General features: G+C 41.4%; 2 protein-coding genes across 2 annotated transcripts; one reads left to right on the forward strand and one right to left on the reverse strand.

The window, feature by feature from the left end:
• The first annotated feature begins 1,007 nt into the window (after positions 1-1,007).
• LOC147050645 (uncharacterized) lies at positions 1,008-6,912 on the forward strand. The gene is made up of 5 exons (XM_085921077.1): positions 1,008-1,630; positions 5,051-5,185; positions 5,262-5,333; positions 5,935-6,032; positions 6,274-6,912. The coding sequence occupies exons 1-4, from the start codon at positions 1,519-1,521 to the stop codon at positions 6,009-6,011; spliced, it is 396 nt and encodes a 131-aa protein (XP_085777203.1). The 5' UTR covers positions 1,008-1,518; the 3' UTR covers positions 6,012-6,032; positions 6,274-6,912.
• A 1,524-nt stretch (positions 6,913-8,436) lies between these two features.
• On the reverse strand, positions 8,437-16,222 carry LOC147050646 (RCC1 and BTB domain-containing protein 1-like). The gene is made up of 12 exons (XM_085921046.1): positions 16,054-16,222; positions 14,639-14,878; positions 13,619-13,769; positions 13,384-13,550; positions 12,574-12,732; positions 12,392-12,499; positions 11,403-11,545; positions 10,702-10,892; positions 10,138-10,264; positions 9,119-9,270; positions 8,909-9,039; positions 8,437-8,831 (listed from the first exon to the last, which is right to left on the reverse strand). Exons 2-12 carry the CDS (start codon positions 14,762-14,764, stop codon positions 8,691-8,693), a joined length of 1,596 nt encoding a protein of 531 aa, XP_085777172.1. The 5' UTR covers positions 14,765-14,878; positions 16,054-16,222; the 3' UTR covers positions 8,437-8,690.
• Positions 16,223-18,328: the final 2,106 nt, after the last annotated feature.

Below are 18,328 nucleotides of genomic sequence, written 5' to 3' on the forward strand. Positions count from 1 at the left end.
CACATAATGCAGACCTCATTAACGTCACGACACATTAATACAAAACATTCAGTAGACATTCTTATGAGGATATGTTTTTTCTTCTTTTCCCCTCCCTTCCGTATTCCTGCTTACGGACAGTATAAAACCTTCTGATCTGGAATCTGACGTTGTTGTTTCATCTGCTGAAGTGCATCATGTACTGACTGCCGTAAAACAACCCAAGATCTTGCAAATAAAGAACCAACTATGACTCCACATCTTTGTTTTCTTTGCTCAACGAAGCCTCGGCACAAGTGTACGTACTCCAATTGTGTGGGCACTACCTGCCTTCTGCTTGCGTGCGGGCAACTTTCGTGCCATAATTCCTCAATTAAAAAAGTTTTATTTCGAATGTTTTATTTCTTTAAACGAACCGCAATGTAGTAAGAGATTACTGAATTTTATTTCCGCTGCATTTAAATGTTTATTTAAATGAGTGTTTAACAAACTTTTAAATGTGTTCCACTTTTAAATGGGCACCGCTAGGTGGCGGTAATGCATATAAATGCCTCGTAGACAACTGGTGTCAATGCAGCTCTGGCGCACGTGTTTATCGACACTGGTCGGGCTACATACGTGATTGATAAATCTAAGAAAGTTTTAAATGTAATGAGATGTCTGGCTGGAACAGAGTGGGGAGCAAGTAAGTCATCTTTGAGCCAGATATATGTGTCCTTGATAAGATCCAGAATAGAATATGGAAGCGTGGTTTATGGGTCTGCGTCAAAGTCCCAGTTAGCTAGGCTGGATGTGGTTCAAGCGGCAGCATTGAGGGTGTGCACAGAGGCTGTGAGGTCTTCTCCAATGTGCTCATTGCAAGTGGAGGTAGGAGAAATGCCACTCAGTTTTAGAAGGAAGCAGCTCCAGGCTAATTACTGGGTTAGCCTGAGGTGCCAAGGGGATGACCATCCAGTTAAGTCGGCATTTCAGGCGAGCTGGGAGAGAGGGGCAGGGAGAGGGGAAAGCTTTGGGTGGACTGGGGAGACAGTGGTGCAAGAGGTGGCTGTTTACGGCATGAATTTCTGCCCAGTGGTATTGTGGCCAGTGACTCCTCTGTGGCAGCTGAGGGCCCCAGAGGTTGATCTAAAGCTGCTTGAAGTCAAGGGACAAAGAGGCAAATCTGGTGCATGAGTTTCAATGCCGGGTGGTGGAGAACTACACTGACCATATACTAGCCTTTACGGATGGTTCAAAGGACCAGGAAACTGGGGCTACAGGGGCAGCGTTTTACATAAATAAATTAAATGTACAGTCATGTAAGAGAACATCAGACAATCTAAGTGTGTTCACTGTGGAATTGGCTGCTATCCTAATGGCAGTGCAATGGGCGGAGCAACTTGTAAATTGTAATTTCTTGGTGTGTAGTGACTGTGTCTGCAGTTAAAAGTATTGGGAGGGGCAGTTCCCTGAGCCGACAGGACCTTATTCAGGAAATTATTTTGGCTGTTAGGGATGTCACAGCGAGGGTAGCACTGAACGTTTTGAAAATCGCAACAAATGACTATAAGTATCAGACTCCCTCAAGGAACACCGCTACGAGAAGAATCCGTGAGTTGTATGAAGAGAGGATTGCAAAAGAGAAGGCTTCACAACGCGCAACCTCAGAAAGGTTTGATTTTTGTTCGCTGGTCATATTGTCGTCTTTCCTCAGAAATGAGCAATTCAAATAGTATTTGTCTTTTTTTGTTTTTGTGTTGTACTATCAAGTCGTTTCGGGGTGGAAAAAACATTTGCCATCCCTCAACGCCATGAGTTCTCTGAAGAGAAGACTTTACTCAACAAGAAGCCTGACTTAAATTTCACTACAGTGCATGCCCAAAACGCAGCGCTAGCTAATAGGGATAAATGCTTCTTATTTTCAGTAATGAATTTTGATAATCCCCCGTCTATTTGATTTTCCCATGCAAACACAAAAATGTCAAATCACACGGTGGTGGTTTGAACTTATGTTTAGTGACGTTAAATCAAAGCGATCTCTTTTCACGTATCACGCATGCATAAAGATTTTACATTGTGTGTGTGTGTGGGGGGGGGGGTATATATGTATATTTTTTCTGTAAAATATATATAGCGGGCTTGCCTGGAGTTGAGCCTTTTTGCTGTTCTTAAGTAGGTCAGGTTCTTGTGATCCGACCACACGACAAAAGGCTGCTTTGCTCCCTCCAACCAGTGTCTCCACTCCCTCAGGGCATCATGGACCGCCAGCAGCTCCTTGTTTCCCACATCATAGTTCCTCTCCGCTGGGTCGTAACTTCTAGAGAAATAAGCGCACGGATGCACCTTCTGATCCTCCTCCGACCGCTGGGAGAGGACTGCCCCAACGCCCGTATCAGAAGCATCCACTTCCACAATGACTTGTCTCTCAGGGTCAGGGTGGACGAGCACTGGAGCTGAAGAGAACAGACCCTTGAGTCTGGTGAAGGCTGTCTCGGCTTCGGGTGTCCAGGAAAAAGGGCGTGTGATGGAGGTCAGGGCATTGAGAGGGGCAGCGATCTGACTATATCCCTTGATGAGGCGGCGTATGAAGCCTGCGAAACCCAGAAAGCGTCTGAGCTGAGTCCGGTTGGTAGGACGCGGCCACTCCTCCACAGCCTTGACTTTGGAGGGATCGACACATCCGTCCAGCCTCCACTATGTTTCCCAGGTACGTTACAGAGTCAGAGTGGAAGACACACTTCTCGGCTTTAATGAACAGGCGATTCTCCAACAGCCACTGGAGAACCAAACGCACATGCTGGTGGTGTTCCTTCAATGACCAGGAGAAGATGAGGATATCGTCCAGGTACACCACCACAAAGATGTTCAACATGTCTCTTAACACATCATTTACCAGGCATTGAAAAACCGCTGGTGCGTTGGACAAGCCAAAAGGCATCGCAAGGTACTCAAAATAGCCGAGATGGGTGTTGAAAGCTGTCTTCCATTCGTCGCCCTCTCTGATCCGGACTAAGTGGTAGGCGTTGCGGAGATCTAGCTTGGTGAACACCCGGGCATGCGTCAGAGGCTCAAAAGTGGAACTAATAAGGGGCAAAAGGTACTTATTTTTCACTGTGATGTCATTAAGACCACGGTAGTCAATGCAAGGTCTCAGGCCGCCATCCCTCCTGGCCACAAAAAAAAACCTGCCCCTAAGGGAGATGATGATGTCTTATGAAACCTGAGAGCAGGGACTCTGCAACATAATTGCGCATCGCCTCCTTCTCTGGAAGGGAGATGTTGTAGAGCCGCCCCTTAGGATAGGGCGCCCCGGGAAGGAGGTCGACCGCACAGTCGTATGGCCGGTGAGGGGGAAGTAAAAGGGCTTTATCCTTACTAAATACTGAGGCAAGGTCATGGTAAATACTTGGAACTCCAGAGATATCAGGGGTTACGGGCATGGGTCTGGGACTACTTGGAGGTGAAAGGGCTGAGCGTAGACAGGTCGCATGACAGGCTGTGCTCCATCCCAAAATCCGACCAGAGGTCCAGGAGGTGTGAGGTTCATGCCTCTCCAACCAAGGTCTCCCCAACACCAAGGGAGCTGTAGGGGCATGAAGGACAAAAAAAACAGATGGGCTCAGTATGATTCCCTGAGAGCGTGAGAGGTTCAGTGGAGAAGGAAATGGTTCCTAATGAGTGACCATCAATGGCTCTGGGAGACAGGGAGTGATGTAAGGGAACCAAAGGAATTCCTGCCTGGCGTGCTAAGGAAATGTCCATTAGGTTGTTGGTTGGAAGCAGAGGCAGGGCCATGAATGGGAGCGGGATTTCCTTCGGCCGAGGCACGGGCTGTAAGTGCATCCAGGGACCGTTGAATGCCCGATAGAGCTCCTGCGATAGACTGCACTTGGTTGGAAAGTGTTGCCACAGAACTGACTGTGGTTTGAGACGTTCTCTCCAGAGCAGTGATTTGATACAGGACGGTCGGGAAAGCCTTATTTAATTCTTGCTGCAGTGAGGAGATCTCTTTAGCTTGACCAAAAACCAACTCACGTAAATCGGATGATTTTGGCTGCCTGGCCCCGGGGTCCCGGCTTGGCTCATGATGGCTTCGACGTTCAGTTACGCTCAACTGGGGTGGTGAGCCAAAAGTGCCGAGGACCCAGGAGACAGGACACAGAGACTGAGGTTTCAGGGCAAAAATAATATATTTACTTCTCTCACGAAAAGGTGATCCAAGGTGGATTTGAGGGAGGAGACACTGGTTTGACGTGGAGTTCAGCGCTGACCACGGAAGGTTAACGTCGAAGCGTCGAGCACCGTCTCTCAGGTGGTCTTGTAGACAGCCTCTGACGAGATGATCTGGAACAGCTTGTTTGATTGAGATGAGCCACACCTGTGCTGGGCTGACTGCAGCCAGCACAGGTGAGGCTGGTTTCAGGCTGAGGAGGAAGTGGATTGGTCTTTGCCCTTATTTGGTATGCAGAAGAGGAACTGGGGATGAGTGGCACAACACTTGCCTTATGGTTGACCTCTGTCGAGGTCAAAGGGGGGACTGAAGAGGGAGCAACAGCAATGTCTAAATGCTCTTATTAATTTATATATTCAATCAGAACACTGACACAGCACACACAGCTTGGTAACTTTTCCATTACACATAAGTCATTAACGTCATGACACATTGATACAAAACATTCAGTAGATAAGACATTCTTATGAGGATATGTTTTTCCTTTTCCCCTCCCTTCCGTATTCCTGCTTACGGACAGTATAAAACCTTCTGATCTGGAGTCTGACGTTGTTGTTTCATCTGCTGAAGTGGATCGTGTACTGACTGCCGTAAAACAACCCAAGATCTAACAAATAAAGAACCAACTATGACTCCACATCTTTGTTTTCTTTGCTCAACGGAGCCTCAGCACAAGTGTACGTACTCCAATTGTGTGGGCACTACCTGCCTTCTGCTTGCGTGCGGGCAACTTTCAATCTTAAAGTTGATGTGTACTTGTAAAATGTTTACCCCCCAAGATAAGGTCTTAATGTTACAATCAAAAATTCTGATGGCTTTTTAGTGTTGATGTTTAAAAAAAAAACATGTGACGTGTGCTAGAGCTTGGCTTGGACGCTGCTATCTTCTGGGGACATTGCAACACAGCAGGATGTACAGAAGCCATCTTCAGTGATTTCTTAACAGACATGAAGGATGTCTTCCTGAGGATCCAGAACTGTCAGGCCAACCAGGAAGGTGAATGAATGACACATGACAACGGGAAGGGTGCGACTGCGGCAGGGCAGATTATGAGATGTGATGCTGTCTGCAGATTTCAACGTGGCGTTGAAAGTTATGTTGTCTTCTGGCAAAATGACAGAGCTGCTGAGCAAACAGCAAAAAGGTATGACAAGCTACATACATTCAAGCGCTTAAATGTAACATCATTTTTTGCCAAACATAGTGGACCAAGGAAACAATCTGAAGTCATGTATCATAGTTTACGTGAAGTCTTGTTTTCTGTTCCTTCAGTGAATGACAAAAACGGAATGAAAATGCTCTTCGTTTGTGATGTGATTTAGTCAGATCAGCCGTTTCCCTGCGCCACTATGTTAATTAAATCAGTTGCCTTATGGCCAAAAAATGTGAATGTCATATGATTCATCCAGATGGAGTTGATGGTTTATTGATTTTGGCACAGTAGTAAATTTGTTTTAATGCAACATCTTGAGAGAAAGATGTTAAAACAAGTTGTCCCATCACAAACAAACTCTGGAACGACACAGATCATTTATTACTACTTTTCCATCTTTTCCGGTAAAATTACAATTGATCTTATTGTACTTTTTTGTGTAAAATTATTATTTTTGGCAAAATGACTTTTTCGTTACAAATTAGCAGGTAAAAATTGTTTTTTGTAGGAAGGCTTTTGATGTACTAGTGTTGTTCCTTTTTTTCTATAATGTACGTCATTCATCTAAATGTCACTTTTGTGGTTTGAATAGAGTTGGAGCAGAAACAAGTGGGAGTGCAAAAGTCAGTGGCAGCGATGCAGGAAGTCTTGTCTTTGCTGAGCAGATGATCGCCACTTTCTCACTACATGGTATCCAGCGCCACTCTCACTGAAAGCATTTTATACTATGTTGGGCTTTTTAGTTTCCCCTCGCCGCTTGATTAGCATATGTACTATCATTATCACCCACATTTCATTTTGAAACATTCAAAGATGTAGTAGAAAAGCAGAACAGGAAAGTGGTAAGGATAATAATTCAGCTGAAAAAGGCCATCATTGAAAAGTTGCATTATTAGAGCAGCGACCTGACACTGTGTTTACTTGCTTACAGATCGGAACTACATCACTGACAGCCACCTTGAAAGCTAATTCTGCAAACGTCTTTGGGCTCTTCAGAAAAACAGACTGGTTTGTGAAAAAATTTGTTTCTCCACTCTTATGTGGTTAGCCACAGATTTAGGTTTATAATGTAATAATTTCTCTGCATTATGGTCTGAAAAATACCACCATTTAAGGTTGTCCCAGTAAGTCTGGGGGGAAAAAACGCAATTGGTAACGGTTAAATTCATTGTTTGAGCAGTTCTCTTGACTATACAGAGATTTTAGTATAAAACATGCACTCTTATCAGCATTTTATATATATATATATATATATATATATATATATATATATATATATATATATATATACGCTAGCAAAGATGGCTTCCCTCTGAATTAATATTGGTGGTCCATTCATATACAGTACAAGTATGTGCCAAAAACACAATCGGTTATTAGTTCCGTCGGAGAGTTGTCAAAAGCAAATTATAAATTAGCAACATCAGACATTACACAACATTGTAATGAAAGGATACCTTTTTTCACAACCCACTGGTAAACGTCAGCCCCTCCCCCCACACACATACCTTTATTATATTGGAATTTTTTTTTTTTTGCATGAAAAAATAAAAATATATAGCCTTGAAAATCAACAGTTGTTTTGAATGGTTATTTGTTCAGGGTGGGGAAGTTTGTTTTACAGTCTGACATTACTGATAGTGATCATTTTTATTTTTATTAGCATATATATGTGTATATGTATGATTAAGGATATTTTCTACAACTACTGATGTTCAAATAAAGTATCGTAATTTTCAAACTATGTCGCAATTTTTTTCTTAGTTTGGGTGAGGGGGCGACTTATACTGAGGAGCGACTTATATGGGAATTTTTTTCAAAAGAAAAAAAAGGGGGAAACCGCGATAAACGAACCGCGATGTAGCAAGGGATTGCTGTAATTTGAACTGCAAGTGACGTCAGCAGCGCGGTGGTTGTTTACATAAAGGACAAAGATTCGATCACGGAATGACGAAGATGACGAAGAGTTTGAAGGATTTAATAATTTGGAGTGACACAGAAGGTTTTGAAAAACTATTATGACTTTTACGCACACCCGGTCCGACTCGACGGAGCTCTCTTTCACCTCGTTGGATGGAAGTCGGGGGCCGGCGCTCGGCCAGGTGGCTGTCCGGGGACGCTGGATGGGGCTCGGACATGGCTTTTACGCACGCCCGGTCCTATTCTATGGAGCTCTCTTCCACCTCAGTGGCTGGAAGTTCAGTAGTTGTTGCCTCGTTGAACTTTTGTTTTGTTAAATAAAGAGCCGTTTACCAAACCCATGTCTTTGCTTGTACTTTGTTAACGCTACAATATAGTTATATACTAGATCTGTGGCATAACGATGAGGCTGACGTCAGGGCCCACACGTGGAATTTGATCCATGGATTTAATGATTTGGAGTGACAGATGGTTTGATAATGTTGAGATATGATAGTTATTTGAAATATACTTTATATATTGTTATATGGGTCTGTGGAATAATTACAAATGCAAATCACGACTCCGGCAGCGCGCATACGCGGCATTGTTTACATAAAGAACGATTGATTGATTTAATGAATTGGAGTGACAGATGTGTTTAACTCTGAATGTTACGTCAGGCCTGTTCTCAGGTCTTCGTTTGTGTTTATGTCACGTTAGCATACCGTAACGTTTAGCTTGTTGTTGCTCGTTCATGTCTGTTCTTGGTGTTGGATTTTGACAAATAAATTTGCCCCAAAAGTGCGACTTATACTCCGGTGCGACTTATATATGTTGTTTTTTTTTTCATTTTATTGTGCATTTTATGGCTGGTGCGACTTATACTCCGGAGCGACTTATAGTCCGAAAATTACGGTAAGTTCTACAGGATCATTTGGAAGAAGAGACAAAGATAGAATGCTTTACTGAATAAAGTTGACTCCTTCCTACTCTTTGTAAACGTTCTGTTTAGTTTGACTTTTTTTATACCACACATGTTTGAAATAAAGAATTATTCAACAATAAATATTGTTTGTATATATTATTAACTTTACCCGTGATGGGAATCCACAGCAGTTATTCAGCTGGGAATTGATGATTAGTGGAGAATCCTAGTTACAGAAGTTAGATTGACAAGTCAATGAACTCAAGACTTTTGATACGCTCAAAAAAATCAAATGTTTTGAGCATTTATTTGCAGGGCACTATAGGATATATGCTTTCCGAGTAAGTGCTACTGATAAAAACATTTGGATCTGTCCACAAGTGCAAATGATGATCAATGGAAAGGAAAAACAAAAAGTAGAAAAAGTGCTTAAAGTTCCTTGGTCAGTTGAATACCACAAGTCTTTCAAGTAGAAAAAAAAGGTGACTGGACTAAATGTCCCTGAACGCATCATTTCTAGGTCAGTTCTTGAAAGCGCCGCAACAACTGGCGCGACGTATGAAATCCTTGAGTAAATTACCGTCGATCTGACAGAAGGCATTCGTCTGCGTCACTCGAGTCAGATGGTTGACGCAAAACTTGAAGCAGAACTCCTCCAGATCCTGGTTAACAACAATTGAAGGATTACTTATAATGCCATGATGAACTTTTTTTTTCTCGTGGGTAGGCAAAGGCGGACCTCGGCGTCGTATCGCACGGCGGCCGACAGCAGCGTGAAGGCGTTCTCCACCGTGATGCCGCTCTTGATGATGTGCTGGCACAGACGCTTCAACCGATTCTCGCAGTAGGACGTGGCCAAGTCCAGAAGTCCTGCACATGGAAAAGTTCAGCTCAGAAAAGGACACAGAGCCAGATGAAGACAGTTTCCATCCGCGATTTAGGGTCTGACCGATGGCGTCCTCTGGCGGCAGCTCCACATTGTCGGTGTAGAGAAATTCCAGGAAGGAGCGATACACTGGGAAGGAAAACTGGTCGATTTCAATCACTTCCTTCATGTCTTCATTCCAGTGCGACTGGAACATGGTGCGGAAGTGTTCACACCTAAACCAGACCACAGATCATTTTCAAGTCAAATGCGACCTTACTGTCGGACCTCGTGTGATTTGAGTTTAAAAAAATAAATAAAAAATCTACAATTTGGCTAAAACACACCCTGGAAACTGAGACTGACCAAGCACGGCGCGGAAAGGTTTTGCACTTATTTCTGCTTTGGTTGAGCTAAGAGTCTGTCATTTATGGTTTTCATAGACCATAAAGAATGCTTCATCTTACCAAAATCCAGTCCTTCTCTATACAAACAATCTCACAGTTCTTTTATTTCAGACAGCAGTTTTGTAGTTGCTATTTGCCTGACGTCTGCACGATTTGCTTTGACAGGCCACAGAGTCCATTTTTGTCTGCTCCGAGTATTATTTCGAAAATAATGTTACAGTAATTCTCCACCTAATTATTCCTAAATTAACTCTATCGTGTATTTCAATGTGGAACCTGTCCTCAAGTATTTGCTGAAAAAAAAAAAAATAATAATAACAGCCTATGCTAACTAGGTGATGTGTACGAGTGAGATGTTTATTTCCCTTTCTTTTCTGGTTTTCTTTAATTTTCCCAAACTAAGCCACATACTGTAAATGCAAGTCACACAGTAGTCCCCCAAAAATGAACATGCACACCTTAATGTAATAAACAAAATTGCTAGCATGATAGGCATGGGTACTAATCTGTAGCCTGCGAAGCCAACGATAACTGTTTGCAAAGTTTTGCAAGACTAAAGCAAATGGGAGAAAACTGTGATTACTTCAACAGTTTGGCTCTCGAATATCACTGCCCTCTGTCTTATATGCTTTACTGCACTTTGCTTTTCTCTTTTCTTCTTCTAACATTTCATGTATACCATGAAGTGAGTCTGACCTGATCTTGAGAACTGCTTTGTGGACATAAATGTATTTGCCATCCACGCAGAACTTCAGATCGGACGTTTCTGGGTTGTCAAACTCCTTCTTGAGTGACTGAGCCACCGTCAGAAAGTCATCAAACTCTGAAAGGAGAATGGAACCCCTTGTTAATCCGATCCCAGTTCTTAGAACTGACTTGTTTCATAATGTACTTAACAGAGACTACCATCACTGGTCTGATTTCATTGCCTTGGAACGCTTAAAAAGACTGCATGTCCAAACTTTTAGAAAGTTAACTTTTGATGTGGAGACTGCCTTAAATATTAATTTACATTTATTTTAGTGAAAGCCTAACCTATAAGACTGATTTACTAATACCTAATACATTTACGTACAATAAATCTGATGGTTTTGATTAATAGTTTGTTAAAATGCAATTATTAAAATTAATAACGTATAAAAATGCAATATTGAGGGAAGGAAACAATTTGCAATTCGACCATTTTTCCATCTTATAATTGGAAAAGCGTGGGTCTGGGTAGCACAACATTTACTTTTATCCGTTACATCCACATCTTACCCATGGACAGAAGCCTCCACATCACCGAGGGTGTGGCAAAGCAGGCAAAGACGTCATCAGTGCAGACAAAGTGCGTGAGGTGGGGCAGCAGGATGGACTGCCCCCTGCATTGGCCCCACATGTACACCTGGCCGCTCTGCATTTTGGCGGCCGACGTGTGCGTAGAGTGACAGGCAGCCACCTCCACGATCCTGGACAGCAAACAAAACACGACACCGTAACCGATATAAATATATTTTTTTGCGTTCATTCTTGGAACATTTTGTCTTAAGCACTCTTTTTAAAAAAGTACACTAGTGTCTTGAAACATGATTTTAATTTGTTCCTTGACCACATTTGAAACTCAAAACAATTAAATCATCTTTCCGTGTTGAAATAAATGGAAATGTCGTTAATCTGCTCCAGCATGCTAACAAAGAATTGTTTGTTTTCTGTGTGATCTGCAACTCTTACTGCAAGCAATTAATATAGAATGAATAAAATCGTGCTTCAATCATTAAACTTGAACAAAACTAATTTTATATTTTCTGCGAACTGCCAACTCAATACACAATGTAGGTTCTGTTGGATAAGAGGGTTATTAAAAATTGTAAGCCTTAATGAAACCGATTTTTCTAGGGTCACAATAGATTATCGCAAGAGCTGGAAATCACACATCAAGCATGTTCAAAGCGTCACAAAGCATTGCTGCAATGTCAGACCTTCCTTTCTCGCTCATAATCTGCACGGGGCTAAGGTGGTTGCTCCTGTTCCCCGTGCCAAGTTGCCCGTATGTGTTGGCACCCCACGCGTAGAGGATGCCTTCATCCGTCAGCGCCAATGAATGTGCATACCCACACACGACCTAGAGTGCAAACAATTAGATATACATTTTACAGAAATTACGAAAAGGAATTTACGTAAAATATATTGAAAGAAATGAAAACGTAAAACATTTGATGAAAAATAAATTTCATAAAATATTGGGGGAAATAATATTTAAATAAATCTTAATTATAATAATCTTGTATAAAATACACTGGACAAAAAAAGTATTATCCATGAAATAAAAAACAATTACACACCGCAACATATTAATTTGCCAATAACACGTCAGGGATGCAAACTGTAGTTGTAACAGTTCAACAATTTGAACTGAAAATACTCCTCCACAATGACCAAAATTCACACTTTTTACAATTTTGCATTCTCCCGTACGATAAGTAACTGTGTTTCAAATTTGGTATCAATCAGACAAAATCTCTTAATGACGCCCAGGAAATGGACTACGGTCAGCTTCTCTGGAAGCGATTGTGGTCTAAATCCGTGGCTCCACTGTATATCAAATAACTATAACATAAATAGGTTTTTCAAACCTTGTGTCACTCCAAATCATTAACTCCTTCAAACGTGGGGCCCTTCGTCATCCCGTGATCTAATCCTTTGTCCTTTATGTGAACAACCGCCGCGCCGCTGACGTCACTTGCAGTTCAAATTACAGTAATCCCTTGCTACATCGCGGTTCGTTGATCGCGGTTTCACTACATCGCAGATTTTTGAATTTTAAAAATTTGTGAAAAAATTCACATATAAGTCGCTCCTGAGTATAAGTTGCCCCCTCACCAAAACTATGAAAAAAAAACGTGACTTATAGTCCGAAAAATACGGTATGTTCCTTATTGTGGTTATAGCTTGAAGTGTAATCACTCACCTGTTGCACACACAGACCCTGCAAACCGGTGACTCGACAAGGAGTCAGCTGGTTGCCGTTATTCCCCACTCCCAGCTGCCCGTTCCCATTGTAGCCCCAACTGAACACCTGTCCAAAGAGAAAAACAAGTCAAATCTGAGCAACATTCCACCAGAGAGCGAAGAACAATGTTTTGTCTTTGCCTCGCCATTGTCCACTACCGCCATGGACGAAGTCTGCCCACAGACGATGCCGACCACCATCCTGTTTTGAAGGCAGCTGGAAACACGACGCGGGTGAGGCTGAGTGGCTGTAGAACCGGAACCCACCTGGCCGCAGTTATTGTAGCCCCATGCGTACACCTGACACGTGGGAAAAAAAGTCACATGATGAGGTGCAATTGCAGATATAAAACAAAAATATCTGCCTTCACAAAATTATTAATGCTCACTATCGATCAAAACGGTCAACTACTGTAGTTTTGATGGGCTATGGAGACTGTTATTAAGATTTGCCATATTTTCACAACCAAAGCCTAACTCAGTTAGGCGTGCCATTACTGTATTTAACACACACATAGGGAGCACCGCGTCATAGGGCGCATACATGCCATGATTTACGGTAAACGAAAAGTAACGTCACGGGAGCAAGAAAGTGATTTCGGTTGTACTTTATTCTACAGTTTAACCATGTACTCAACTGTCCTCACATTATTATTGATCCATATTCATACGCAAATCCGTCAAAGTCCTCATCTTCTCTATCCAAATTAATAAAATTCAATTCGTGATTTCATATTTTGCGCAGTCGGATGAGATGGTGTGACGTCACAGCAACTGTCATTCAGCAGGGCTCGTGGCATGTCTTTGTATATAATGTTATAATGTGGCTTCCGGTAACAACATGCGAAAATGAGAGAGAATTTTTCATATATTGACGATAGAATGAAGAATAAAGGGGGAGTAATGGATAAGTTAATACTTCTTCTACGCTGCTAGTAGAGAAGCACCTACCTCTCCAAATTCAGTGAGCGCCATGGAGTGGTGCGAGCCGCAGGCCACCTCGGTCACTTTCTTATTGAGCAGGTTGGTTGTCACCAGCACTGGTGCTAGCCCTTGGTTAGTGGTCCCGTTCCCCAGCTGGCTGTAGCCATTGTGTCCCCAGGCGAACAGCTCGCCATCTGAAATTACAAAAGATTCAGCAAAAAAATAAAAAATACCAATATTGCGACAATTCACAGGACAATACCCTCGGTGGCCAGAAGCACGTGCGGACCGCTGCCGTAGCTCATGCTGATTACCTTCCTGCCACTCAGGAAGTCCAGCTTCTTGGGCACAATGGTGCTCTGGCTGTCTCCAGTGCCCAGGCAGTTGCTGCAGTTGAGCCCAAACACAAAGACCTGAAAGGGGCAGAACAAATCCCATAAAATAATCCTGATTACGTGAGAAAACAGCCAGAGAGCTAGATTCATTGACTACTACTGCCAAACTTGTGTGTTATTACGACAACATGGTGGTATCAATAAAACATTTTTAAAGCCACCAAGTGGAACCTCTTGTTTTGTTCTGAGGGGGAAAAGAACGTGTCAACTGGGTATGCAGCTTTTATTTTTCTTAGTGGACGCAGCGGACTGTTTATGGGGGCATCTCGTCAATTGTTTTTAATGTTTTTAACTGTGCCCTGATGCTTTTAAAGCTTTCTTTTTCTTTGATGCCTTTCATGTTTTGTGTAAAGCACTTTGAATTAACTTATGGTTGAAATGTACCATACAAATAAACTTGCCTTGCCTATTGGAGTGTAAACAATATTGAGATACGAGTTTAAGTTATTGACCACGTTTGTAACTAAAAATACTTGTTTATTAATTAAAACACCTTTTACCTTTGAAATGAATGGAAAACCCACTTACTCCATTCCAGCTGAAAGAAACCACATGAATTTTTTGGTTGTGTTTTTTTAGAAGCAAATGTGAAAAAGCCTCGTAAAAAATATTAATACAATAATTAAATAAAATATTACGAATTGAACAGTGTGTGCATCACAATATAGCATGGCAATTTCATTTTTTGGCCACCACAAGGCAGTAAAAGACAGACGTGCTGATGATGACAACTAATACTAAGACTCAGTAAGATACTGTAGAGAATAAATACATGCCTATTAGCATTGTTATATCATCAGTGTTGATCCACCTTTAGTGCTCAAATACCCGTTTGCTTGAAGGGTTCCAAAACAGCGACTAGCGATGCTAATTATTAAGTGTGTCACCTCATCGTCGCTGGTTATGAAGATGGCCTCATTTGCGGATGCTCCAAAAACAAATGCTTTCCATACGCTTGTCAGTTCCTGGGGTGCCATCAGACTGAAGAGGGGCCACTTTGCGACGTCCACCATTTTGTGTGTCGGTTACTCTGAGGTCAGTTGGTGGGGTGGAGTGCAACCATCAAACAGAAACCAAAGGAGGGAGGTCCGGCAGGTGGAAAGTGGAGACACTGAAGACAGCCTTTGCTACAGACAGCAAGATGTGTCAATATTTTTACAATAAACAACCATGCGCAGATGAATATGAAAACAAACACGCCGACCACACGGAGGGGATCAGCTATCATGTGATTGGACCACAGACATGCAGATGAAATGTGGACAAGAATAAAAGAACCGAGTCACCTCATTATCTATTTTTTTTAATTGTTAGATTAAGAAATAACCTTTTTCTTTACTGAAAGTGGCCGTGCTTTGGGAGGTCTGGAACAAATTAATGGCATTTTATTGTATTTCAATGAGGAACATGTATTTAATATAAAGCTAAATTGAGTTATAAGCTTTGATACAAAACAAATTGTAATCACGGTATCACTGTATTAAAAAAAAAAATCATATGGGCTGTCTGTATTGCACATTTGGCGGACAGGTGTGGAATGCATCCATGAGAAAAGAAATGGGATACTGTGATTCTCTTAGAATGTTGTATTAGTGATCATTTGAAAATATAAATACTGGCAGATATTATACAAATACAGTTTGAATATTGAAATAGTGATATAGGAACATCCTTAATAATAACAATTGGCCAGATGATTTTCTCTGCCAGAATTAGCACTTTTTAGAATTGGTAAAAGTGTGCTTTTATGCCAAACATTCAAACGAAGGATATACAGTCAAACCTCTACATACGAATTTAATTCGTTCTGGGACCTACTTCATGTGTTTAAATAGTCGTATGTTGGTTCAAAGATTGCCATAAGAATAAAATGTAATTCGTTTAATTTGTCACACGTAGATTAGTTGGACAAAATGCGTGCAGAATAATACAATAGAATAATTTGAGTGCAGAATAACGGAATTCGCAGACTCGAAAAAGGGACGCAGTTAGCAAATGCAGCGAAACACAAGTTGTTTGCGTTTGGGATTAGAAAAACAATGATTCCCACGTCTCTGGTACGCACATCTTGAACATAAACGTGGCCGACAATTTGGTGGCTATTGTTACGAACGCACTATTCATCAAACCGGCTGACACCGCAAGAGAACACAAAAAAGGGGACGCCGACGACCCAGTAGTTGCTGGATTTATCCGTTTCCAACGTGATGGCTAAGCTAGCTAACTAGCTAGCTAGCTAGCTAGCTATCTGATTTGCAGTCAACAAAATCACATAACCTTGTTTTTGGCGAGAGAAACTCACCTGTTGATAATTTGCGCGTGGGCTCTCGGGAAACGGGTCTAATTGTCGCCTTCACCATGGTACCCGAGGGTCCACGATGGCCGTTGGTCGCTAATGTTTACAACGCCCCCCTCCGGAAGCTGCCAAGCACCAGTTAGTCCGCAGTCGCCGAGCTCAACTGCGCTGGTGCTGACTTGGTGGTTGTTTGCGGACGTCACAGTTAGTGTTGGCTCGTGAGTGAAGGATTCGTTAAAAAGAACGAATCTTTCCAGTGAACGAGAGTGAACGAATCACTTCCTAAAAATCTTCTTGAAATCTCCTGAAAAATCATGATCTCATTCTCAGTATGGAATCTCTACATTCTTTGACAGATTCTAAGCATTCAAACTCCATGTTCAGCTCATTCCCAGTCATTGTATGTAATTTCCCATCATTTATTATCGTTCCACAATTTTTCATTCAGCCTCTCAGCCATCACACGCAATTGCATTCTCGTATTTCTACTTAAAATGCCTTTTCCCCTTCACCATCTACTGTACTTAACCCTTTACCTCAATTTGATTATTATTTTTTCCTTCACATGCAAATCACCACACTTGCGAGCGCTGAATGACCCATCGGCTTGAACAGCAGGTTTTTATTTTGCTTCGGATCAGAAAGACAGGTCATGTCCTGAGGGTGCCATGAGAAGAAATGCTATGAAAAATCCCCCTGAATGAGGTTTCGTGGCGAAGATGGCTTGTGGTGGTGGGAGGGGGGGGGGGCAAACATGTAAAACTGTGTTTGCATCTCCATGGCAACCAAAGTGTGTACAGGTATAACATCTGGCGTGTTAATTACTCCATTACAAAGGTTTCCAAAGTGTGGAGCGCTGCACCTACAGAAAATAAAGAAAAGGCATATTTTTTAACTTGCAACACTAAATTAATTCACCCATGTTCAGTTCAAGACTGTAAAGGATTAACGGAGAGCAGCCATTTTGCTTGAACCTTCCCACACCTTCACCGACTCTTAGTTTTGAATCAACAAAAAGACAAAAACAAAAGGCACCGTGACTTTTTTTTTTTTCCAACTCATATTTGTCTTTAATATGCACAGGAGTTGAAAGCATCAATGAGCCACCTTAAAGAGAGAAGAAAGTTCAATCTAAAATTTATAAAAAGATACAAACAATCAGAGGCCAAAATGCTGTCTGTTGCTTTACTTCTAGTCTTCATTTAAAACACGTTATTTTTTTCTTTCAAGAGCAAGTAAAAATCTTGCAACAAACATAAGCTTGTATCCAATGCGGGTACAAGACAAACATAATTGTAAATCTTTAAAGTGGCTCGGTCTAGTCTGCTAATGCATGACGACTGTACACCCTCACTCTAGAATTTTTTGTTCCGTTATAAACTAGCACACCCCCCAAACCCCCAGCAATTGTGAATATGCCCTCTCAGTAGTTACCAACAGACCAGGGGAGCATTTAAAGTCTCGGGAGACAGCACATCATCAGCCCGAAACCACTAAGGAGAGGGGGTGAATAAAAGTGTTCCGATTATTAATAACCAGCATTTCATCACAATACATATGCAAGTCAAAAATAAAAACAGAAATATTGCTTCAACAAAAAGAGGGGGGGAAAAAGCATCGACACCCATTTTAGACAGCGAGGTCATCATTGTTGTCGTTCTTCCAAAGTGTCAGCTGCAGCAGCTTTTTACAGGTTATATATATATATATATATATATATATATATATATATATATATATATATATATATATATATATATATATATATATATATATATATATATATATATATATATATATATGTGTATGTGTGTATGTGTGTGTGTGTGTGTGTGTGTGTGTGTAAATAGAACGGCAAAGAGAGATACACATCACATTTTTATACAAGCCAAGAGTGTTGAAAGTACTGTGAAGGTGCACCTTCTTCTCCCCCAAGTTTCGGTTTCATTTTTGTCAGTGAACATAAAAGCCTGGAAACGAATGAGGCCACACTGAAAAGAAACTAAATAATACCATCTAAAAAAAAAAAAAAAAAGTCTCGGTTGTGAGAGTCTTCAGAAAAAAATAATGTCAAAACATTATGCGTAATAAGTTGTCATTTTCTTAACAGTTGTGACTATGATGAAAATGTTATGAGAATAAAGCGATTTGATACGGTCAAACGTCACTTTTCTTTGAAAAAAATGTACTGTTGCGTGGGGAAAAACATTGCATATATACGTGTATATACAATTTTTGCACAACATTCATATATTGTTGTAATACTATGAATTCTTCTGGA

Source organism: Syngnathus leptorhynchus, chromosome 9, assembly GCF_054491065.1.
Source record: "Syngnathus leptorhynchus isolate UIUO chromosome 9, UIUO_Slep, whole genome shotgun sequence".
NCBI lineage: Eukaryota > Metazoa > Chordata > Actinopteri > Syngnathiformes > Syngnathidae > Syngnathus > Syngnathus leptorhynchus.